At 38.9% G+C, this 25,658-nt stretch overlaps 1 protein-coding gene across 3 annotated transcripts; it reads left to right on the top strand.

The window, feature by feature from the left end:
- Positions 1–2,914: 2,914 nt before the first annotated feature.
- Positions 2,915–24,146, top strand: si:dkey-23f9.4 (hydrolethalus syndrome protein 1 homolog). Of its 3 annotated transcripts, XM_038288160.1 has the most exons (12): positions 2,915–3,153; positions 5,255–5,389; positions 5,482–5,601; positions 5,695–5,768; positions 8,660–8,868; positions 9,256–9,311; positions 17,210–17,376; positions 17,469–17,514; positions 17,641–17,695; positions 20,756–20,837; positions 20,950–20,976; positions 23,889–24,011. In XM_038288160.1, the coding sequence occupies exons 2-12, from the start codon at positions 5,290–5,292 to the stop codon at positions 24,009–24,011; spliced, it is 1,059 nt and encodes a 352-aa protein (XP_038144088.1). In that variant the 5' UTR covers positions 2,915–3,153; positions 5,255–5,289. The 3 variants fall into 3 exon arrangements, with proteins under 3 accessions (XP_038144088.1, XP_038144086.1, XP_038144087.1); XM_038288158.1 differs by lacking the exons at positions 2,915–3,153; positions 5,255–5,389; positions 5,482–5,601; ... (1 more) ...; positions 8,660–8,868; positions 9,256–9,311 and adding an exon at positions 13,594–14,549 and having other exon boundaries at positions 23,889–24,146; XM_038288159.1 differs by lacking the exons at positions 2,915–3,153; positions 5,255–5,389; positions 5,482–5,601; ... (2 more) ...; positions 9,256–9,311; positions 20,950–20,976 and adding an exon at positions 13,594–14,549 and having other exon boundaries at positions 23,889–24,024.
- Positions 24,147–25,658: the final 1,512 nt, after the last annotated feature.

Below are 25,658 nucleotides of genomic sequence, written 5' to 3'. Positions count from 1 at the left end.
CTAAACATGGAGAAGCAGCATTTAGTTCCTATGCTCCACTTATCTGGAACAAACTTCCAGAAAACTGTAAAAGTGCGGAAAGCCTCAGTTCCTCAGTTGCCTTCGACTGTTCTAGTTAAACAGTTCAACTAAAACATATTTTCTTAATCCAACTGTTTTTAATATTCTTTTTTTTCTGCATTTTTTATTTTATTTATTCTTTATTTTTTCCTACTTGATTTGATTCTGTTTTATTTTCCTGTATTTCAATCATGTAAAGCACTTTGCATTGTCTTTGTACTGAATTGTGCTATACAAATAAATTTGCCTTGCCTTCTGATTTCATGACCGTATTAATTCTGTAGGATAAGCTGCAGCTTAGCCATTCAGATTTATAAGTAGGGAGGAAACAATTTGTCAAATTCACTTACATTAGATTAAAATTAGGTCCATACATAACGGCTCATAGTAGATATCATACAGTACAACTGAATTCATATCATGCCAGTTTGTCAAAATCTGTCTGTATCTATGGAATCCGGTCAATCTCATCCCCTTTAAGAAAAGAACCAGGACCAGACCAGTAAGATTGGTCATCAGCTCCGAGCAGCCTGGGGACAAAAAACATTAAGAAAAATATAGAATACCACACAGAGTAATACATCTTGACATCTGCAAGATCTGTGAGCAAGAGATAGTGACTATTATTTCATCGTATTTCGTAAGAGCATCTAACTAACTGAACCGTTGGACATGGACATGACAGTATGATGAATGTGAAATTTGTTTGTTTCTATTAGATGGGACGGTAGCTCAGGAATTACTGGTGCCCCACAGCTGGTGTAGGTTACCTAAAAATGTTACTCTAATTGCACATTTATTTTAGACAAAAAAGGTTTTTAACGGTTTTTTTTTTTTTTTACAGCTGGCTTACTGATTTACTAATTTTGGTATTTTGAATATCAAAATGAAAAGTAAGTATTTTAAAAGAAATTAGAAAAAAAAACACGTATGTTATAACAACATAATGTACTTCCAGTGATAATACTGTTTACTGTCTATTCATTGGGCCTCCGGATGGTTTAGCAGGCTGAGCAGATGGAAAAGATTTAGAACAATAAAACAAGATGTCTCAGTTTACCACTAACCATACAGAAGTCTGCATTTGGTAATTTATTGGTTAAAATAAGGTGGTTTCTACTCCAGGCTAGTACCAAGAGCTGGGTAGATTAGTCAGAGATTTATTTTAGGTACCAGTGACTATACCTCATAATGGTATTACTAAAGGAAAGTAAAGTGCATCGTACAGTAATGATACCCCTAGTTTCTAAAGTTAAATAAGATATTTTAATGATTAAATCCACAATTCTTCCCACAGGATAAAAGTTTATGATTCAAATAATAGACAGGGCTCTGTGTGGCAGTGTTGTGGTCAAGACCACCTAACCCGAGACAAGACCAAGACCAGAGTGTATCGAGACCGAGACAAGACCAAGACTTTTAGGGTCCGAGACCAAGTCAAGACCAAGACCAGCCCCAGTATGTGACAATAAAATGTGGAACATGATCAAAATCACTAAAATTGATCTAAAAGACCCACATACACATAAAAACACCTAGATATTTAACACACAGAACCGGACTAAACATTAACATCTTTATTTAGTACTTCTGTGTAGTAATCACAGAATTTCAAACAATTAATCAAAGTCGATCAAAATTGTATTTTCTCTGCCGTTCATGAACAGTACATACATTTATGTTGTTTTTAAATGTGCTATTTCAAAACAATGTGCAAAATTCTGTAAAATGTGTAAAACTGAAAAAAAAGCCAATCATTTCTCTTGTTTCTCTCTCATATACAGATTAAAGCTATATTACATAACTTTTCTTAAATAAATCTATATCTGTCACCAAGTTGTGAAATATGTTATGAGACAGATAATTTGTTGAAAAAATAGATTGATCTCCTTCACTGCTTTTACCAATGAGAAAGGTTATTGCTTGGATTTGAATCCAAGCATCCAATAAAAAGAAGGATCTTAAAGAAACTGATAATATTGTGATGATTAGTGTTATTTCCACGGTTGTGGTCTTGACCTGTCTTGAAATGAAATGCCGAGTCCTCAGCGCCCGAGACCAAATGCGGTCAAGTCCGAGACGACACCGAGACCATCAAAAAATGGTCTTGAGACCAAGACCGATCTCGAGTACTACAACACTGCTGTGTGGAGTTAACATCTTCCTTAAAAACATGGAGAGGATCTCTTTAGGTTCTCTAACTTCCATAATTTCAAACCAAGACCTGCATGTTGGTCCAATTTCATATCTTAATTGCCCAGTAGTGTGGACACAGAGGTCTCCTGTCTCTGAGCTCCTTCTGTGATAGACCTGCAACATGACCAACCAGGGTGTCCCTGGATCCTGGAATCTGGAATAGAAAATGATAGGTGAATGTTTGACTACTTCATTATTAACCAAACATTTTTTTCACAAATGAACAAAGAAGAGTAAACAGCAGTGATTTAAATATTGCAATAAAAAATAGTACAGTAGCAGCCATTTAAAATTGCCGTTCCCAGTCAAATGCAAGGCAAATGGCAGTCCACTTCCCTCTAACTGTATATATATATATATATATATATATATATATATATATATAAAACAAAGGGCAGTCCATATGTTATTGTTGTGTGTGTGTTTGTTGGTGTCAGGAGTCGTTCCAACTATAAGGACTGTACTTAAAGGAATTACAGGAAATGAGTCTGATGTAAAAATTGGTAAAAACAAGTCAGAAATGAACATAAACGAGAATTTCTTACGTAAAAATAATAATAATAATAAAACGGAATTACTTGTAGTTTTTAGTGTGGAAATTTTGTGTGGTTTTAGATGCCCATGTCCAGTAGGTGGCAGTAGACATTGGAAAGCCAGACAGAGTAAGACGACGACGACGACGAGGAAGAAGATGGCGTTATTTTCAAAGCTTGTTAACGGTTGTCTTGGAGCTGGGTGGAAAGACTTCTGAACCTTTCAGTTGATCCGTGAACGTTGCTGTCCTTGAGTCGCTATAAATGGCAAACAGTAGCAGCAGCCGCGGTTAACGGGCCGGTGTTTGTTACGGCGCTGGAGAAGCGGCTAATTTTAGCTTTCCGTTAGCAAACTCTGTCTGAGGTAGGTCACAGCCTTTATTTCCAACCAAACAAACAATGGCTGCAATCTTACATTTTATTCATTTTATTAGAACCGACAAATGACCTTAAATTACGACATGTTCAGCTGGAAGATAATTGACAGAGGTGTGTCTGACAAAACCAACTCTCAGCTCCCTGCTTCTATATAAATTGAAATAAGTAAATACCATTAACCATTTATAGGGCAAGTTACCCCTTACAAATGAAGTCCCCCCATCCCTCAGTTAGATCTAGAAGCACAAGATCTATATCCAGCCATTCGGCTAAGATACTGCTACATGGCTGTACATCTTATTTTGGCATTTGACCAATTAGATGAGCCCTCGAATGATAAATTACCTACTGTAAATTAAGTAGGAAAAAAAGTTAAAAAGCTAATTGAAAAGTTAATAAGCCTAGTTAACAATTATATCTAGGTTTAATGCCTTTAAAGTTATGTTGGACCAAAAAAAAAAGTTTTTTCACTCTGAGTGTTTTTCTTGAAGTTCTTATAGAAGCACTTTTGTTATTTATCTTAATATATTAGGGCAAGTTTGTGTTTCTTTTTAATACATTGACATTTATTTTTGCCATCAAAATATCCATATTTTTTAATTTTACAAAGGTAATAAGGTCTTGTCCTGGATTCCAATAATTACGGAGCCCCTAAAGGGACATGGAGGGGGGAAAAAGGACTTTTCCGAGATCCCGCAAAAGTACTGCAGGATCTCGCAAAAGTATATTTATGTGCGAGATCTCACAAAAGTTTTGCGGGGTCTTGCAAAAGTTTATTTTTTCCCTCCATGTCCCTTTAGGGGCTCCGTAGAATTGCATACTGACCTTGTCTGTTTTGGGATTTCTCTAGAAATTAAGAACCTCACCAAATCATCCTCCATGGTTGTAGCTGACACATGGGCGTATTATCCTCCCATAGCAGTACACTTTGCACCGCCACTGTTGTGTGTTTGTTTTATACGGAGCCCCTAAAGGGACATGGAGGGAAAAAAGAAACTTTTGTGAGATCCCACAAAACTTTTGCGAGATCTCGCAAAAAATAAACTTTTGCGAGATCCCGCAATACTTTTGCGAGATCTCACAAAACTATTGCGAGATCTCACAAAACTATTGCGAGATCTTGCAAAAGTATTGCGAGATCCTGCAAAAGTATTGCGAGATCCTGCAAAAGTATTGCGAGATCCTGCAAAAGTATTGCGAGATCCTGCAAAAGTATTGCGGGATCTTGCAAAAGTATTGCGAGATCTCACAAAACTATTGTGGGATCACGCAAAGGTTCTTTTTTTTCCCCTCCATGTCCCTTTAGGGGCTCCGTAGTTTTACTTCCGGTTCGCTGACATGGCAAAACGTTTTGCAAATAGTTTTGTGAGATCTCGCAAAAGTATTGCGGGATCTCACAAAAAAGCTTATTTTTTGCGAGATCTCGCAAAAGTATTGTGGGATCTCGCAAAAGTTTATTTTTTCCCTCCATGTCCCTTTAGGGGCTCCGTACTCCGTAAATAACATTATTGGCTTGAACACTGGAAAAAAATTAAATCTAGATAAGTAATTTGTTTTCTTAAAATAAGTGCATTTGTTCTTGGATTGAGGAGGCAAAAGAGACATCTTGCCAATGGAACAAGACAAGTTACATTTAAAATAAGAAAACACAACTGGATTGTCTTAAGTCAATTGCATGTTATCTAATTATCTTATTTTAAGAGCAAAAATACGCACTCCATTGGCAAACTATCTCATTAACCTACTAAAATTAAGGGTAAATACACTTGGTTTAAGACATTTTTACTTATTTCTAGATCGTTTTTCAAGTGAAATTTTGATTTTCAAAGTATTTCACCGAGTGCCCTATAAAGTGTTAATAACATAATCTGTTTAAAGATCCATGTTTTTTTTTTTTACCTCACTAACGATTTTGATTGAGGTTCAGTTTTAATAGAAAACCTATAAATCATTTTATGCATTTATCTGTTCAATAAAGACAGTAAAACAGTGAATTTTATTAAAGTTTAAAAAACAGTTCAGCAAATCAAAAAATTTTAATTACATGCGTTTTAATTTCAATCTCTATTGGTTTTTTTCTCTTTCAGGGAGTTTTGTCCCCCATGAACAGGAAATCGACATTATGGAAAACCTGGACTTCTCAGAAGAGGAAATCCAACAGCAGCTGGCGGCTCTTGGCTATAAGAACATACCGAAACACAGGCTGTTGGAGTTTAAGCAGGGTCAGCCTCATGAACAAAGTTTCTCTTCCTGTAGGATTCTGCAGCTGGAGAAGTAAAATTATCTGTAATTTGTATTGTTTGCCTCCTTCCAGATCTGGAAGAGCTGATACGCCATGGAGAATGGAGAAAGCTGGCCTCTGCCACACCTCTAAATATGAATGCTCAGACAACCACATGTCAGTCGAGTCCTCCTGCCTTTACTAAAGAGAAAGGTGAGAGCGCCACCTACACCTAAAACCTAACCCTGTTTTAGAGGATTTTTCTTGATTGTCTTGTTGTTTTTTGCTTTTTTTTTTCTTCCACAGTCAGCCTGATCTCCTCTCAAAATTTTTCTGAAGGATTTTACTGGCATGAAGGGAAAACAAACCATGAAGCACAGGTAAATATGAGTGGTGTACATCCAAGTGGGCGTCTACTTTTTGCTTTGTTTACTACAGTTTTTATCTTATGGTATTACTCATGTACGGTGGCCCTGAAGTGCCAACTGCAACTACAAATCTAAAAGCGCAACTACATTAAGGAAATCGCAACTACATAAAGCAAAGCGCAACTACCTTAAGGAAAACACAATTACATTAACCTACCGGAAAAGGTAGTGGGAAACATGAGACATCGCTGATTGGACGACGGCGCCGTTTGACCCTTGAACCGGAAGTTGCGTCGTCTGAACAGTCCAGCTTCTTTTAAGTGTGTCTTCAGTGTACGCAAACTAACTGAAATTTCGTGATTAGTCTTGAGCATATCCAGTATCGCCTCGTACGTATGTCCTGATTCAAAATATTCCTGGATAACGGCAGCTATGTTTGGGGCGCCGACAATATCCATGTTTTCAAAAGCCGCAGCAGGCAGAATGACTTCCGGTTCAAGGGTCAAACGGCGCCGTCGTCCAATCAGCGATGTCTCATGTTTCCCCCTGGTACCTACCTTTTCCGGTAGGTTAATGTAATTGTGTTTTCCTTAATGTAGTTACGCTTTGCTTTATGTAGTTTTGTTTTTCTTAATGTAGTTGCGCTTTGCTTTATGTAGTTGCAATTTCATTAATAATGTAGTTGCGCTTTTAGATTTGTAGTTGCAGTTTGCACTTCAGGGCCACCGTACACATGGGAGGAGTCTCTCCGCATTCAACCAATAGAAACACTCACATTTATGTGGAGTTTTATAGCAGATGAAATTCTGGTCATGTGGTCTTTTTTTAAAATTTTTTTTATATGCGACAGGAAGCAGTCAGATACGACGTGTTTGTTCATTAGTTCCAACCATTCTCTGGACTTTCTCTTCATATTTTTTCACAGGGTTTCCACGGGTCATTAAAAATTATTAAAAGTCATTAAATTATTATTTATTAAATAAGGTCTTAATTGGAATGAAAATTTATAAATGTGATTATGGCATTTAAAATGCTTTATTTAAACATTTTGTTATAAAAACAATTTCCTCAGATATATTATATCGCAATTTTTTTGCGTGAAACTGCTTCCGGTTGATCGTAAAGCTGGATGTTCGGAAAAGAAGCTCGAGGCGGAGAAAAAGCTAGATAATGGGGGGGAAATGCTAATTTCAACAAAAGTGGCTGGAAAACGAGGAATTCGGGACATGGCTGCAGCCTGTCGACGGTAAAGATGACGAAATACTTTGCAGTGTTATATATATATTTAAGAGATTCATGGGTACTCGTTGATGCCATTAAATTTATATTTAAGAGCATTAAATTCATTAAAAAGCATTAAATTAGAGTTACTCGTTCCTGTATAAACCCTGTTTCAATCAAGAAGCATATTTTTTTTTTTAGATTCTGACAGAATAATCAAATTTCCCTGAGTCTAACCTCTCTATAAAACCCTTATTGTTGTGTCTGTGTTGTAGCTTTTTCTGTACTGGAGCCTTCAAACAGTCCCTCTTCTAAAATGGATATAGTCAGAAATAAATCTGTGTAATATTCTCATTTTTACAACTATTGTTTTGCCTTGGGATGCACGATATTGGGATTTTGGCCGATATCCGATATGCCGATATTTTCAAACTCATGTAGCCGATAACCGATATCGATACTGATGTTAAAGCTGGACAAAAATAAGTAGTCATTGAAAATAGCAGTTTTGTTATCCATTTCTGACACTTTGAAAAATAATATACTCAAATATATTTTCATATGCTGATATCAAATTTATTTTTAAAAACGCGGTATCGATCTATTTTACTTTCAAAATCTCGTGAAATTTCATCGTTCTGTTACAAACTCTCATGATATTTTGCAAATTCTTGTGAGATTTTGTTAGTAAAATAGATCGATACCGCGTCAATATATCAACATATAAAAAAATGCCAAATTTTCGGGGGATTTCGTAGCATAACGATGACATATAGCAATATTTCATTAGTAAAAGAGATTGATATGGTGTTTTTAAATGGCAATATATCAGCATATAAAAAAATGCCAAATTTTCGGGGGATTTCGTAGCATAACGATGACATATAGCAATATTTCATTAGTAAAAGAGATTGATATGGTGTTTTTAAATGGCAATATATCAGCATAGGAAGATATTGGGATATTTTAATGGATCAATATTTTTTCCCTCGTCTTTAGAAGTTTTTAAGTCTGTAAAAAAGAAGTTTTTGAGGAAGAAGAAGAAGTATATATATATATATATATATTTTTTTTTAGACTTTAGAAACTCAGAAGCTGATCAAATATCGGGTTAAATATCGGTGGGGTGGCCGATGTCCGATATTCAGTTTTAAGGCCGATACAGGCCGATACCGATAGGGGGCTGATTATATCGTGCATCCCTAGTTTTGCCCTTTGAAATGTAAAAGATGCTGATCAAAGACTACCTTTTTATCTTGTCATTCAGTCCATGCTTGCCATCTGCAATATCACAGACTTTTTGTTTCAATAAATATTCTTGCAGGAACAGAAAGAATCTTATTTTTCTGCGAGTACCTGAGACCATGCCTTTAACAGTTTCCCTTCTAGTAAATCTGAATGTAGTCAGAAACTAGAGACTATGCTCTTTAAAAAGAGCCCAGAACTTCTTGTGTAACCCAAAGGGCTCCAAAAAAAAGCACAGATTTTAATTAGCAGAGGTCTTTGTTATGGCTCAGAAAGTTAAATGGTCAAAATTAGGTTGTTAGTTCAATTTCTGTATCTGTGTCCTCAGGAATAATGTCTTCATTTGTTGATTTGTTGAAGTTATTCTTCCTGTTATACTTCCTCCTGTTTTTAATCCTGTTAAGTTGACGTGTCATATTTTACAATTATGCAAACAGAAGGACATAAGCGCCGGGTGGCCGCAGAGACGCTGTGATACAAACGCTGAGCAGTCTGTGGGTCAGAGGCTGCAGCTGTCTGCTGGGGGGCCCAGCAGGCTGCAGGTACAGCCTGATACCGAAGACACCCTGGACTCGGCGCTGTCAGACAGCAGCACTTACTATTCGGACCAACAGCAGGGGAGATTCATCAAGAGAAAGGTTTTAAGGTGGGTTCACAAAATAGAACTATAACGACCACAGTGGGGAGTAGCGGCCTAGTGGTTAGGGCATAGAGCTTGGATTCCTGAGCTCAAGCCCCATTTCCATGGACTGCCACTCTGGCTCTCTGATTAAAGACCCTTAACCTCATATTGTTTCCCTGGTGCCGCACGATGGAAGCCCCAAGGGGATGGGTACATTTCTCCAATGTGATATAATTATTATTATTATAGAAGTTGTTACTGCTTAGATCTGAGGAGGATGGAGCAGATGAAGTCAGATTTTTCACTCGGAGGGAATAAATGATCTTCATTTATAATGTTTGTATGTAGATACCACCTTAAATTTTGCCGTGATTTTACAGAAACTTTTTTCTTTTTGCATTTCTTATTTAGGAAGCGAAAAGGAAAATCTCTCATCTGTGACGAGTCGGTGTACACAGAAGATTCAGGTAATGTGGAGCACCACAAATTATATACATACAATAAACCTAAGTATGTTTTCTACAATATGCTGAATAGAAGAAAAAAATATTTTTTTACAAATTTATTCTGCTAACTGTATTAAATACTAGCCTGACGTAGTCCTACTCAATTCTAGTCAGAATATGAGTCTGATTCTGCTCCATAGAGCTGTGATTATGGGGCGTGTTTCGAACGAACCAGGAAAAAAAATGCCTCTGCACTCAATTGGATAGACCTACAACCAATAAGAGCAACGGAGTGCGTGACGTATGTTAAGCGACGCATAGTTGTTGTCAACAAAAATCAAAGCGTGCAGTTGCACGCCTAGAATAAGAAGATGAGAGTGAACGATTTTTGCTGTCAATATCTTCTAGAACAGACCTAATAACAGAATCTACACACCTCAACTCTCCAGCGGCAGCCATTGTTGTTGTCGCCCAAGCGCGCTTTGGTCACGTGGTTGATTACGTTACTGTTGATCATCTGTCCATCATCGTATTATGCCCGCCCTGACAATTTGATTGGCCCGACCAGATATTGTGCGAACATACTCGCGCTACTATGGAGCAATGCCAGACCGAACTTCCCGACCTCAAACGTTGTGGGCGGGACTAAGTTCGGAATGGCACCCAGGCTAATTAAATACGGCCTGCAGAAACAAAAACGTTTTATGACACATTATTAAACCTATTTATATCATAACATTATTAAACTTATTTATATCATAACAAAATGAGATTCTATTAAGTAACTGAATAATAAAGCTGAATAACGTGAAACACTTACAATTTCCAATGTACTGAGAGGTAAACTTCACATTAAAACAGGGTATGTGGCTCTGACGTGCTGTTAGATAAAAAACAATTCGACATGCTTCCATCCATTGGAGCAAAATAAAGCGTCGCTGCAAAGCTTGATTTCCTACGTTGACGTATGGCTGTAGTAAAGGGGGCTGCGACGGTAAACCAAATGCACAGTTCGGCTTGTACCTCAGCACACGACTCGGTTCGGTTTTTCTACATCACAGCTTGTTTTTTGGCTTATTGTTTAAATGAAATGCATAATAAATAATTATATATATATATATATTTTTTATTTAAATCCTGCTGCTTGTTTTTTTATACTTTTTAATGAAAAATGGAAGAAAAAAAGCTTTCATATTTCATCTGAGTTTTAAAGCAACATTTTACAGAAATGGCTTCCCTTTCATTTTACTCCTAAACATCACAGCAGTTCACCGTTTGGGTCTGAATGCCTGGATGCATAATAGGGACGGTTTATGAAAACCGTCGGAACCGTTCGGTTCAACTGTCTCTGTTCGATTCGCTTGTGTTTCGTTCGGTTCATGCGCTGCTCCGTTTTCTCATAGGGGAAGCGATTACACTCCAGAGCAGAAGGTGGCGGTACTGCGACCAAACCCAACCACCAGTAGTAAACAAGAAGAAGAAGAAGAAGAAGAAGCAGCGTAGCCGGGTGTAGCAGAAAAGAATCAGTTGTTGTGGAGAATTGTGTGGGTATGGCGAGTGGGAAAGAACAGGAGTTGGAAGACGCGCCAGCAGCACTTTATAGGTCTGCTGTATGGGACCACTTTGCATTTAGTGACCTACGATGACGGCTGAAAGAAAGTTGTGGATAAATGTGCAACAGTGTGCAAGCATTGTGCAACAGGTTTTGTTTATGCTAACAGCAACATGACCAACATGTCATGCTAACCCGGAAATCCCTCATACTCTGTCAGCGCTCCGCCCGCTGCGCTCCAGACCGGCTGCTCAAACCAAAGCCTGCAGCCCCCACTGTGGCTCCCGTCCACTCCCCTCTGAGTTCCTTGGAGATGGTAGAGAGCATGCGCGAGATGATTAAATTCAAAGCAGCAAAACATGCAGAAATGATCCAAGGTTTCCGCATATCATTAAAAAATAATTAAAATTCATTAATTTTTTTGATTTTTTTTTTTTTTCATTAATTTCATTAATTTATTATGTGATTTCGGATTAACAATCCAAATATACCGAACCGAACCGAAAACCGTGACCACGAAACCGTGAACCGAACTGAACCGTGGATTTTTACCTTTCCACCCCTAATATGTACAGGCCATTTACTGCAAGCAGCAGAAACAGCTAGTTTACATGCAAACTCAATGGTTGACGCGCATCAGTGCGCAGCAAAGCATCCCACAGTGTGTTTTGAGCAGCTGAAGCAGCGCGTCATGAGATTCTGATGCGCTTCAGAAGCAGCAGCTGCTGGAGTTGGATAAATTTTACTCTTGCTGCATGAAGCGCCACATTAACCAATCAGAGAAGCACTGTGATCACTCCTCTGAAATAGTTTATTCACGCCTAAATTTACTTAAAAGGTTGAAACCTGCTGGCAAAATATTTTTGCTTTTATTATTCTGGCGCCTGCAGTTTGGATTACGTACATTAAAAACTTCTTCCAGCCGCCCTGAAAGAGGCGACCGGACCCGAGGCTGCTGTTGAACAGGATTCCTAGTGACAGAGGACCGCCGGTGTATGGGGGTCTGAGCGGCTCTGACAGCAAGATAATATTTGAAGACAGGATCGTAATCTTGATGGACTGACTGCACTCACAATGTTTTCAGATGGACTTTCTTACTTCAAAACAGATTCAAACAATTTTTTACCCACTGATCACCGCAAATATAGCTGCCATCGTTACAGGCAAAGAAAGGAAAGGGTAGCTCCGCCCATCAGACCACCTTTTCCACCACGCAGCCAGAGCAGCAAAGATGCTTCAGCCGCGAATCAGTAATGAACTTGTACAAGTAGGGCTGGGCGATAATTCAATAACGATATATATCGATCGATAGACGTGTGGCGCAATAGAAAAAAAGAGGGTTGATAAAAGTTCGATAAAAAAGAAACGCAGTTTTCCTTCCTTCTCATTGTAGCCTAGCATGTAGGTTTATGCTAGTCACTGCTTCCTCCCAACCAATCACAATCGCGGACCCAGGCACGCCGTCACCAAGCGCCGCCCTCTCAAACCACAACACAGAGCACATGAAGATGTCGCAGCAAGGAGAGGTGGAGGAAATTGTTCCAAAGAAGGGTTTTTGTAGTTCGGCAGTCTGGCAGTATTTCGGTCATGGCAAGTCGGACCAAAAATAAACCACAGTCATCTGGAAAATGTGTAGGGAACCAGTGAAAACCAAGTCTGATAACACAACCAACTTTTTTTTTTTTTATGATCTCAGCCGCTCACACCCGCAGGAGTACGAGCTGTGTAGGCCCCGACGCGGCTCTCCTCCGAGGAATCTTCGGGAATTTCGGGAAAATATATATATATTTTCAGTTCTGGGCAGTTTCCCACGTAGTTCTAACAATTGAGATAAAAATGCTGAGGGGCCAGAAACTTCAAAGTAATAACTCAGGTTAAAGCAGGAAACGGGGGCGGCGGCGGCGGTGGGGGGGCATTTATTTATTTGTTATATTTCTTTTGGTCACTTTAGTTTATTCTTTGTCAGTATTTAATAACATAACCCAAGTCTCTTAAGTTATTTTTCTTTAAAACAATTCTGTTATGATTAAAAAAGTTGGTTAAGTCTGTGTTTGTGTTTTTTATTAAAATTAAATCATTTAGCAATATTATAAAAAGTCCAGGCAGAGCTGCACATAAAATATGGTTTCAAATCTTTTCAATAATTATCGATATCGATCAATATGCATTTTTTTTTATCGATAAGCTTTTTTTCTATATCGACCAGCCCTATGTACAAGCATAAAAAATGAAGCAGCACGCGTGTTTTTGCTGCGAGTTTCAGCTTGACATGAAACTTCATTTGTTTTGTCCAGGTTGTCATTTTTGTTAATTAAAACCTTTTTAAAACTTTAAACACAACAAAAATGACCAAAGGGAGGGACAGAGCAGCCTACCTTGATGTGTTAACTGGTCAGATTTGGATTTGAATAGAATATTTTTTATTTTTCTTATTAAAAAAAGTTTTATTTCTGGATTTTAATTTATAAAAAATATATTTTTTCTAACTTTCCATTTCCATTTAATCATCTGGTTTGCCTTCAACAAATGGAAGACCAAAGACCAAATGTTTTAACATATTAGGTATTGAAATCATCTGTTTGCCTTAAAAATGCTCAGAAGACCCCAAGAAGCAAATTTACATCTAAAACGTTTTTGGTTCTGGATCATTTTAAGCTTTAACTTGACTTTAGATTTAGGTCATTAGAACTACCTGCAATAGAGGCATAAATGTCAGTTAACTAAAGCATACCCACCAGCAGGTGGCGCTGTTTGGTCACTGAGAGGAAGCATGGAAGGATCCAAGCTAATCCTCTTAGCTCTGTCCTCCAACCTTCTGCCTTCACTGATCCTTCAGCCCCACACAGCTCACAGCGCGGCTGCCGCCATGTACAAAACCTGTAATGATCAGTGGGACGAAGAGAGCGATGACGAGAAGAATTCCCTCTACTCCTCCTTCTGGTCTGACGGAGAGGCAGGAGACAAGGAGGAGGAGGAGGAGGAGGTGGAGATTATGAGAGGGGTTGACTGCAGACCCGTCTGTGATCCGGAGGGTTCACCTGCAGGAAGTTTAAAGGAGGAACATCCAGAGTTAAAGCGACACTGTGGTTCTGATGGAGGGACTCAGGAGGGAGAGGAAGATGATGGTAAATCTCCCAGCAGCAGCTGTGGTAGTCCTCCAGTAAGCCCAGTGACTTCTGGCTATGGCACCTACAGAGCAGACGAGCAGGAGGTAGCGGAGAACCGGGACGCTCGCTCCACCATCGGGTTTAACCGATGCAGCAGAGAAGATCTGTCCGAGTTCAGAGACGATGAAGAGGACTCGCCATCACTCAAAAGCTTCATCGAGCTTCAGGAGGAACGAACACCTGGTCCAGATGAGCCTGCAGCCGGTGCATCAGGGGGCGGTGCAGCTCCTACTGTCGCCACTCGCTGCGAGAGTCACTGCACGCCGAAGGAGGTCAGCGAACTTCACATGGACCTGCCCACGGGAACGGGGGGACCATCAGAGGTTCGGCAGCGCCACACTGATGTAGATAACATGCTGCTGCTTCATGAGGAGCGTTTAAAAGATGGACTGGATGAAAGCCAAGGAGGAGATGAGCAGTTATTTCCCTCTGATGATCCAGACCAGTCCTCAAGCTACAAAGATGTCAGATATAAAGACTGTAGATGGGATTTCTGCTCGAGGGCCAATGACAGGATGTCAGTGGAGGCCTGGAGGAGGGGTAAATGGCTTCCTGTCGGTTTATATAGCCGCCTGAGGAACATTCATTCATGCTTTTTTAACCTCATTCAGCAAAATCATGGCAGTGGATCCCTGAGACACATTTATAGGCCGGATGGCGGTAACTAAAATAAACAATTTTCTCTTGAGGTTTAGGACTTACTAGCATCTCCGTATAGGTCCTACATCTATGGAGGGAAATTTGCTCCATTATTGTTGCAAGCAAAGTTTGGAAGTCGAAAATCGGGAAAGAATATTTTATCCAGAAATGAAATCTTTTTAAAACTTTTAAATCAAAGTAGGGTTGAAAGTAACTTCTAGGATTTAAATTGTTCAATTTCTTTTTCATATTTTCTTTCAAACCTTTATCTCTGGACTGCACTTTCTTTTTTGGAAATTTTCCTTTTTTGTTCATTAACGTGTCAGTATTAGCTATGAAGCTAGTTTTCAACTGTTGTCCATTGGCAAGGTGTATAATACCAACAATTATAGAAAAACATGATAAAACAAACATAGAAAATGTAACAAATTGAGGCGATATACTTACAAAGGCAGGTCATACAGTTCAGAGAAATTAGCATAAATATATACGGATATTTATCCTGACATTTATCTGAGTCATGCACCAGGAGATCAGTTAGGTCTAATGAGCAAATTTTTTATTTAATTTTATTCCGTTTTTTAATGTTTTAAAGTGGAGGATTCTCTGATAGTTAGAGGGATGCTGTTCCAGATGTTCCAGCCCCTGATGAAAGAACAATCATCCTAAGCTGGTCCATCTGAAGGGCACATTACAGTTAACCTGACTCCACCAGATGGATTTTCTCTGCATATCCATCTGGAAACCTTCCGTAGAAGCAATTTTGGGAAGGGGCGAAAATACTGGTTAGCTGATTGGCCTATGCTGCTGATAGACGGGTCAAATAAACCAATCAGATCAACGAAGCATATGACGTAACAGTGCGACGACGAAGAGGAGTCAATTGATAGATCAAACTCTTGCCGAAACCAGTCGGGAGAAGAGCAAAAACATCTTTTCCTCTGAGAAAAGCCTCCAGAGCAGTGTTTTGCTCTTCTTTCAGTGAAGAAATACTCTGTAATTCCGATAAAACTTGCTCGATAGCCACGCTAACGCTAGTTTCATCGGCTGAAGCCGCCATGTTCTTCAGACTGAACTGTCGCGCTTCTCGTTGCGTCACACCTCAACCCGCCTCAAAGCCAACGCTGATTGGACGTTCGTTTGGTTAACGGCTCCAAATTTTCTTCAACGGAGAGTCTCCAGACTGATTAGCGAGTGAAATCTTGAAAGCTCGCGAGATCAGGATGGTCTCACGAGGCTACATTATAGTCTCCTCTAAGAGTAGACCCAGTGGCTTTGCCAGTAGAGGATTTCGGTTTTATGAAATCCCTAATCGCGGTGGTACAAGTCCATTGAGAACTTTATAAACCAAGCAAGTTTAAGGTATTTAAAATTCTAAAAGTTGAGGAGATTGTAAGTAGTGATGGGTTAATGAGGCATCTGGAAGCATTTCAAATCATTGCAAACTGTATAGATGCTGCGTTGATACTGTCTCAGAATACTGACACCTGCTGGACATTTAAAGACACTACAGACAGCTAATTTTACAGAGTGAATTGGTTTGATGACCTAGTACAATTATATAATTTAAGTTATTGTAGGTTATATTGTATAATTTCATATCAATCTTTAAATTGAAAATATGTTTTATATGTTTAGATGCAGCCAATAAATGCTACAAACATATAATGTAAAAAATTTAAGGGAAAATGTGAATGTAAGTAAGTAACAGTAACAGAAATGAACTTAAATTCAGATAAGTTGAGCGATAACAGCGGAAAAGTATGAGACAACGAGCAAATACCGCAAAGTAAATAACGCAACAGCTGAAACTCTCCTATTCCTTTAAGGCTTTTATTTTAACGATAAACCGCAAAACATGAGACATTTTTAACAGATGCATCCTGTTGACGTTTTTAAACACAGTTTAGTGAGTCAGTCAGTTAGAAACAACTCCTGTATCGGTCACATGACTTTCTTGAAACGACACGCACACCGATACGGTGTTTTTCTCCATGGGTTCGACGTAAGCACCGACACATCGGTGTTGCTGAATTAATTGTAAGTCTCAAGAAAGCGACATTGGTGGTACGAAACAGGTTTTTTTTTTTGCAGAAATCTTTAAAGCTTTTTTATATTATGATTCTATTTGTTTAAATGAAGTTTCATTTGTAAGATACCAGGTTGTAAAAAAACATATTCGATGTGCAAGAAGCTTTTTCAATTCAAAATGTTGGACATTTTAATTTGAAAAAGTTTCCTGGATGGGGAGCGAAACTTGGAAACAAAGTCCAATGTGTAAATAACAGGTCAGCTATTCTCCTCCTTAGGTGGTTTTATTTTATTTTTTTAGATGATCACATTGTCTGGACATGTTCCTTACTTCATCAACATTTATATGAAGATTTTCAAATCATTTTCAAAGGTTAAAAGCCTTAAAAGTCTAGTAGGTAATTTAGCATGAAATAACCATTTCAAATAGTTTCTGTTTACAATTACGTATAACTAGATGCTGTTAGAATTAAAGCTTTACTTTTAGAAGTATAAGTGTCATTTCATTCATGGTTGCCTGTTCTTATCAGACGCTGCGAGCTGTCTAGAGGAGCGAATTGCCGAGCTCGATCTCTCCCCGTCAGACCAGGAGTCCGAAGCAGAGAGCGAAGATGTGACCGATGAGAGCAGCAGCTCCCCGACCTCAGAGGCCGATGGCTTCACCCTGAGTGCCTTCCAGTCCTACATCAACGGCATGGTGAGTAAAATGCTTTTTAGGGAGACGTGTTCTCGTTTTTACTTTATTACATGCAAAGATGTCTGATCTTTGAAATGTTTCTCTTTAAACAGGCTCAAACTCAGAGCAATAGGGATGGAAGACCCAAACCCAAATCCTGTAAGTTGGTACAGATTATCTCAGACCCAGTTGACCTTACTGGCTCTCTTCTCATTTGGTATCACAAAGTGGTTTCTTTTTTGTTTTTTTTTCTGTTTTGTTTGACCAAACTGACTCTGCTTCCAGTCATCCGACCAGTGAGCCTTCAACCAACCATAAAGAAGACTGATCCAGTGGCAAAGTAAGTCAGACACATCTCTGCCAAGCATCACCTTTATGCTCATCTGGATGAAATGCAGACAAACAAGCAAATAATCATTTTAAAATGTTAAATGAACTAAATATTAAAATTTATTAAAACCAGCATCCAGAATGTTCACACAAAAACATTTCACCATTTTTTTTATCATTATCTAGTATTTATAATGCAGTATATTTCCAAAAATGTGTTTTCTTGCAAACAGGCGGAGTTTATGACCTCACTTTGAAATAACAGCTTTATGGTGTATAAGAACATAACAAGATGCTGAAACTGACTCCAGAATCTTGTGAATAGATCTTATGGAAGCTCTGAAAGGCCAGTAGTAAAACCAAATATTTACAGACCAATATAGTTAAAAGTATGTTTTATTTATTTATTTTGTTTAGCTCTGAGAGGCAACCAGAGAAAGATGTACAGACTAAATTATATAAAAATCTGCTCAGCCCTAAATGGGAAAGATCTTATTCTGTAATTGTCCTTGTAATACTTTGCTTTACCACTAGAGGCAGTGAAGTAACACGACAGGTCTCAATGAAGAGCTGCATGGTTCAAATGAATAGTCACGGGGCTGCTTCCCAAATGTCCCAGATTCTCACTTAAATGAGGTTGTTTTAAATAAAATAAAATAAAATGGAAGCAAGTTAAGTGTATTTGTTGTCCAGGTTATGTTGTTATCACACCAGGCTTGTGTTTACACATGTAATCTAGAATTAGCTACATGTTTTTTGTCCTTTAATCAACACTTTGCAAAAAAAAAAGGTTAATTTTACCAAACAAATTTTTCTTTATCTAACTTAATCAATACATTGCAAATAAAAGAAGTTGGTTTATCTCCCTAATTGAAAATGATTTAATCTTGTAAAAGAACCATAAAAAAATCTTGATGTGAGGGACCGAGCCAAAAAAATCAGAGAAGCACAGGGAAGTCATTGATGAAAAAATGGTAACAAATTTATTTTGCAAAAATAAAGTTCAAACAGGACTGGGCCCATCAAAGAAAACAAATTACAAAAATCAGTATAATCCAAACCTGACACAGGAAAAGACCTACCTAACTGACACAAGGGAAACATATATATACACACTGGTTGATCAGACCATTTTGAAACACGAGGGAAACATAAAATACATTTTCCTAAACAAAACTACAACAAAAGACCAAACTAATCAGCACCTACTCAATCAGGAAGAGGACTTAAATATTAAACTTTCCAAATGTTATTATAGAAAACAAAACCAAATACAGAAACCTAAACCCTTTCTACACCCCTTCTAAATGTAAGTGGAAGAGTCCAACTAGGCCTCCATGTCAATGAGGAGATACTTTGCAGCTGGGGCCTCCTTTCCTTTACTTGCTTCACTCATGGCAGCCTTCCAGGAACTGGCAACTCAAATGAAAAATATATAAATGTACAGAAACCAAACAAACAAGAAATGACAAAATTAGTCAACTAAATGTGTGCACCCAAATAGTTAACCAATGCCAAATCAAAGTAGAAAAAAATGAAATACATTACAGTAAAATATAAGATTCAATGAAAGAATTACCAGACCATTTGCTGTGTGGTTGCACATGCGGCCATCACTCTTGGTTAATCTATTGTAAAATTCAGCTAGATTAAAAGCGGAACTCACAAATACTTTTCACAGGAAATCAGGCAAAGTATTACAATTTTTAGCAAACAAAGATTTATTTTAAAAATAATAATAATAATAAAATATTACCAAGAATCCAAAGTTTAATTCAATAATTTTTCAGTATAAATGATAAATAACCCAAAAAACCTTCACAACCAATTTATAAGTAAACTAAAAGTCTCAATTTATATCCGCAAAAAACAAACAAAAACATCCCTAATAACTGAAAGTCCAAAACTGTCCATCTCTTTTTATTTCTATGTCCAAACAGGAGTTCCATACGCTCCGAACCCAAAGTAAAATCCTGGAACCTTTTAAGTCCAAAGTCCTTTCCAAAACGAAAAATCCAAACAGTATACCCCCCCAAAAAAAGATTAAAAAAAGAGTGGTACCACCAAAAATCCCCAAAAAGAAAAATAAGGTCCAGATCTCACCGGAGCGTCTTTCTTTCCCCTGGGCGACGTCTCCTTGCAGCGGGCGGCGTCCTCTGGGTGCAAACTCCGATCAGATTTCTACTTGGCTGATCTGCGGCGCTGGGACAATCTTAGACTGTCTTTTATCTTTCTTTCTTTATTTTTGACTTGTATTTATCAGACTACCAGACAAAAACTCCCGCTGCACAGACCTGTCACCCGATGCACACGCCCCTTTTTATTCAGAAATTTCTCCACGCCAAAATAACCCAGCATATTAATTCCCATCATAATTTTCTAAGCAGTGGAGATTTGAAATAATATTACCAATTAACTAACTGTTCTACAAGACAGTTTGTTGTTGGTAGACTTTAATGTACTTTATACAAAAAGTGAAAAATAACATAGTGGTTATGTTACACTATATAAATGAATAAATATTTAAGTGTGTAAATATTAGGCGTGTTTCTGCTGATGCCAGTTAAGTGCCGCATTCACGAGTGAACTCTGAACAACCATTGAGGAAAATTTTGGAGCGTTTCGCTTCTCATTTAGGGAACTTTTTAAATTCAAAATGTGTTTAAAAAAAAAGCTTCCTGGATGGGAAGTGAAATGTCTTCCAACTTGGAAACAAAGTCCAGTGGATTGTTTTTAATTTTCTCTTTTTGGGATGACTACGACCTGGACGACTGAGGTTCTTCACCAGCATGTCCCTTTAGAACCAGGAGTTCACCAGAAAACCTAAAGATTTCCATTAGTTAATAAAGCAGTGATACTGATGATGACTAACAGGTTCAGTCTGTTCAGCCAGGCTAAGAAACTTTTAAAACAGATTATTTAGTAAAAAAAAACAAATCTCAGCAGCATTAGAGAAACAGGAACCAAAACCATGTTCTGTTCTAAGCGAGCTCTGCAGCTTTGCCTCCTGCACATCGCAGTCTATAGTCAGATTACCCATAAAGCTTCTGATGTGTTTTTGGTGCTGCAGGTATTTCCAGTACAAGCAGATGTGGGAAATGTTCCAACTTTCAGGAGAGAAAGACAGGAAAGCTCTTCGTTGGGAGATAAAGGTATGGAAACCTGACTGTGAAGCTGATTAGATTATCTAATCTAGATGGAAACTGGAATCTGCTCAAAATAAAATGCATTGTCTTTTAACTTCATGTTTATGTTTGTTTTCAGGACAAACTTGCACACCAGCCTCTACCTGTGAGTATCCCCCACCGTAGTGATATAAAATACAATCCTCACAGCTTCCTGGTGTTTCAGCTGGCCTTTACTGTAGGTAAAGCTGAGCAGAAACTTATTCTGACACACAGGTGGATTTCTGCTTGATAAGCCACGCCCCCTGATACACCTAACATTTTAGTTCTTTACCTATTTTTAATTTCCGTGGTCTTTTTCACTGTGGATCTTTCTCAGGTCACGTATGGGGGGATTTGTTTTGTTGTTGTAAGTAAATTTAAATTTGAAAAAAAATGCAGAAACGAAACTTAAAACATCTTTAAAAATAGGTTTTTCAGTTTTTATTTGCTCAGATTATTATTTCAAACTTCTTTTTCATATTTTTCTTCTATTTTTTATAGAATTTTTTTTCCCTTTTTTAATACGTTTTTATATTTTGCACATTGTATTTCTTCTATATAAGATTTGTTCTTTATATTGCTTTTCACAGATCATTCTTTTCACTTCGAGCCCAATCCAAACGCTCACTCTCGACAAAATGTCGCAGCTGCCCAGCGGACCAATAGAAATGCATTTTCGCTCCTCAATCCAGAGGAAAGCCCGCCTCCAGAAGTGAAGAGAATGATCAGGAAAAAACAATCTGAGAAAATTACAAGCAGGAACAATCCAGGCACGGAGGGAAAACTTGGAGCTTAAAAGTAGAAATGAAATGGTTCTAACTTAATTCACAAGATTGTGTCTATTATAAGTGAGCGCCACCTACTGGCTGAGAAGAGTTTAACTTTTATCTACCACCTTTAAATAACTCTCTTGACTTCAAATTATCTTTAAATCTTGTAAACATTAAGGCTTCCAGTCTGAAAGCTGAAAGCTTTACCTGCTTTAATGGGGAGTGTTAGCCTAGTGGTTAGAGCAGTGCGCTGCGCCCTGAGAAGGTTGCAAGTATCCGGTTCGATCCCCACTGCCTGCACTCTGGGTCTCTGAGCAAGACCCTTAACCCCACACTGCTCCCCGGGTGCCGCACAATGGCAGCCCACTGCTTCTCAAGGGGATGGTTTAAATGCAGAGTGAATTTCTCCATTAAGAGATAGATAAAGTTCAACTATTATTATATTAAGTATTTTATAAAGTTAAACTAGCCTATATTTTAATGCAGTGTAGGAATAAAACTGACAGGAAACTAATTTATTAATAAATGAATGTTGGCTCCAAACAAATGAGGTTTTAAGATGTCATCAGTATCATCTGTCTTTAGGGCTGAGAGATAACTGGAAACACAGAAGGACATTAATGGAGATCTTCACCACCAGGGGGCAGCATTGCTTGTGTGGCGCACAACCTGCTACAGATAGCCTAATAAACCAGACTAAATGGGAGATTAAATGTGTAATTTAGTCTAGCCCCGATGAATGAGACATCGGAAGATTGTTGAGAACAACCCGTTGTTTTTCAAAAAATTTCTGCTCCTATTGGCCAACGCTCTGACCAATGAGCACAACTGACTGTGACGTAGGAATCGCGACAGAAAGCTGGTGGGGGAGTGTAAACTGTCGGTAGTATGGCGAATACGTCCTTCTTAAAAATGAATGAGCGTAGAGCCTCTTACTGCTCACGTTTCAACGAAACCCCCAAGTCTAATCCTTCCAAAAATGATTCCAAAGCTGAGTCAAACGAGAACTGTTCAATAGTTGTTGCCATCTCCCTTGTTGCGTTTCTCCAGCATCGTGCAGCTTTGTCGTCAAAACCCTCAAAACCCCACCCGCTTTGCATCCAGAAATTCAATACACATCTCTGCGTTGTGATTGGCCCGCCAGTTATAGAGCCCGAGGCATTGATCGAGGCTAGACCACCCGCAGGCAAAACTGATTTTGGCAGCTGGGGCTACTTTACTATAACCTGACGTAGTCCTACTCAATTCTAGTCAGAATATGAGTCTGATACTGCTCCATAGAGCTGTGATTATGGGGCGTGTTTCGAACGACCCAGGAAAAAAAAATGCCTCTGCACTCAATTGGATAGACCTACAACCAATAAGAGCAACGGAGTGCGTGACGTATGTTAAGCGACCAAGGGAGCCAGCTGATAAATTAAAATTTTGCCGAATTCCGTAGGAAGGACGCCAAAAACATCTTTCTTTTCAACAAATGCCTTGATCGCGTTTCTCTGTTCCTCTTTTAAAATTAATTTGCTGTCGATATCTTCTAGAACAGACCTAATAGCAGAATCTACACACCTCAACTCTCCAGCGGCAGCCATTGTTGTTGTCACCCAAGCGCACTTTGGTGATGTGGTTAATGACGTTACTGTTGATCATCTGTCCATCATCGTATAAAGCCCGCCCTGACAATTTGATTGGCCCGACCAGATATTGGGCGAGTATACTCGCGCTACCATTGAGCAATGCCAGACCGAACTTCCCGACCTCAAACATTGTGGGCGGGACTAAGTTCAGAATGGCACCCAGGCTAGCTTTACTAGGCTTATGCTACAGATCCAGTCTTTGATTTTCCACTTCCTGTTTCATTGTAGTTACCTGTGGTCAGAACTGTCACTGTGCCTCGTTAAACAGATGTTTTCTGAGATTCAGGATTTTTTTTTTTTTTTTGGAGCCCCAAAAGCTTGTTAATTTCTGTATTAAGAGCCTGAACACTGTGATAAACAGCGCCCTCTGATGGTGGCCTTAGGACATTCGTGGATAGTGGATAGTCATTTTTGTTTTTCTATATATTTTCCAAAGCCCAGCTATGTAAATATCTAGGCAAACATCCAAGAGCTGCATCAACTTCTTCTGGGTTGGGTCAGACTAGAGCTGTTTCTATTGGCTGCTCATTATCGGCCCCTCAGGGAACGCTGCGTCCTGAAGGAGCGGAGATTTAAGGATTCCACATTCTGATGGGAACAGCAGTCTAACCCTGCCCCTCTTTGTTTTGTTGCAGCCTAGACCTCGAAGGGTTTACGTGCCGAACACCTACGTCATACCGACGGAGAAGAAGCGCTCTGAGCTCCGCTGGGTGATCAGGAACGATCTGGCAAACGGCCTCCTCCCTCAGAAGTTTTAACCTTCCTATGGTGTTAGGGTCCCTACAGACGTTTTAGCATGCACTTCATACATTTGTTTTTTTGCGTTAAAACTTTTTGACTTTATCAGGGACTTCCTTTTAAACAAATTAAAATAAAATTTTTTTACTAAATTATAAAGTGCTCTGGTGAAAAAATGACTTTTGTGGTGTTCGGGTAATTTGTGATCCGGTTAAAGTTTCCGATTATAAAACAATAAAAAATGCCAAAAATTAAATCATGAACACACAATCAACAAACATCCTCTTCCTCCAAACACTTGAGCTTCATTTACGGTCTTTTCTCTTTGCCTTTTTGTGAGAACAAACAAAGGCAGACATGTCCAGGCTTGTCAAGCCATTTGAGTGTAGAGGTGGTGACTTGCAGATTACACATCTCCAATTCACAGGATGCAACAATGACGAGAAGATTCACAGGATTTTAGCGATGGAGGCGAGCTGGCCTCTGAGAACGAAGATGATGTGGAGCAACCGTGAAAGTTGACACACAAAACAGGAAAAGAATGAAACCCGAAGTTTTCAAAACTTTATTTTTTATTATAAAGTGAACAAAGACTACACTCACAAGAATCCAGAGTGGAATAAAGAGAGAAACAGACACAACTGATCAGTCTGAAGAGGTCAGTGGTGCTGAAGCTGCTCCTGCTGAATCATTCCAATCCAAACGTGGCAACATCCGCTGGAGCGCAGTTCCTCCTGATGTGCATGGAAAGACAGCTGCTGCAAACATCGTCAAAATGACCCCTGGGGTCACGAGGTTTGCTGGGACAAGAGTAAGTGACATCAAGACGTGCTTTGATCTTTTTTTGCTATTGTCACAAAAAAAAAAGTCATAATTGATATGACAAACCTTGAGGGAAAAAACGAGCTATGCATTTGGACAAGAACTTCTCAGGAGGAAACTCACCATGGTGGGCATAAAAAAAATAAAAATAAACCTGAGCTGCCCGCTGAAATGTTGCTGGTGAAGGACAGGGCTCCACTTTCCAAATTTGTTTTCACAGATACCACCACTGTTGTTTCATACTGTCCAAAAAAACGACGGAATGTGATACTGATGTCCACTCTTCAAAGATGCTGCTGTGTCATCAGGAAGTGACAAAAAGCCCATAATCATCCTGGACTCCAACAAAAACAAAGGAGTGGACAAGCTGACTGCCAGCTGAATGACCAGGAGATGGCCAATGGTTGTGTTTTACAGCAGTCTAACCCTGCCCCTCTTTGTTTTGGTGCAGCCTAGACCTCAAAGGGTTTACGTGCCCAACACCTACATCGTACCGACGGAGAAGAAGCGCTCCGAGCTCCGCTGGGTGATCAGGAACGATCTGGCAAACGGCCTCCTCCCTCAGAAGTTTTGCAGAGATTCGAGCATTTGCTAAGAAAATGTTGAGCTTATTTGGGTCGAAGTATTTGCGTGAGAAGACATTCTCTGTAATGAACTTAAATCACTTACAAGACATCTTGTGCATCAATACCACTGCCTATGAGTTGGACCTGGCCTATGTGCTGCAGTCCAGGTCTCAGTATCACCCATCGCATTAATGCAGACAGGTCATTTGTCATTTACAATAACTCTGAATAAATTTTGTTTTGTAAGATCAAAATCAGTCATAAATTCAAACACGTCAG

The sequence above is a fragment of the Cyprinodon tularosa genome, unplaced genomic scaffold, assembly GCF_016077235.1.
Source record: "Cyprinodon tularosa strain WSP-4 unplaced genomic scaffold, ASM1607723v1 ctg25, whole genome shotgun sequence".
NCBI classification, from domain to species: Eukaryota; Metazoa; Chordata; class Actinopteri; order Cyprinodontiformes; family Cyprinodontidae; genus Cyprinodon; species Cyprinodon tularosa.
Note: the sequence above shows the minus strand (reverse complement) of the source record. Positions and strands in the feature narration are given on the sequence as shown.

Excerpts from the sequence above, each read along its gene's own strand:
- si:dkey-23f9.4 (XM_038288158.1), top strand. The coding sequence starts at position 13,613 with ATGGAAGGATCCAAGCTAATCCTCTTAGCTCTGTCCTCCAACCTTCTG. Across the intron at positions 17,377-17,468 it reads AGTCCTACATCAACGGCATG|GCTCAAACTCAGAGCAATAG; the intron begins GTGAGTAAAATG and ends CTCTTTAAACAG. Across the intron at positions 17,696-20,755 it reads AAGACTGATCCAGTGGCAAA|GTATTTCCAGTACAAGCAGA; the intron begins GTAAGTCAGACA and ends TTGGTGCTGCAG.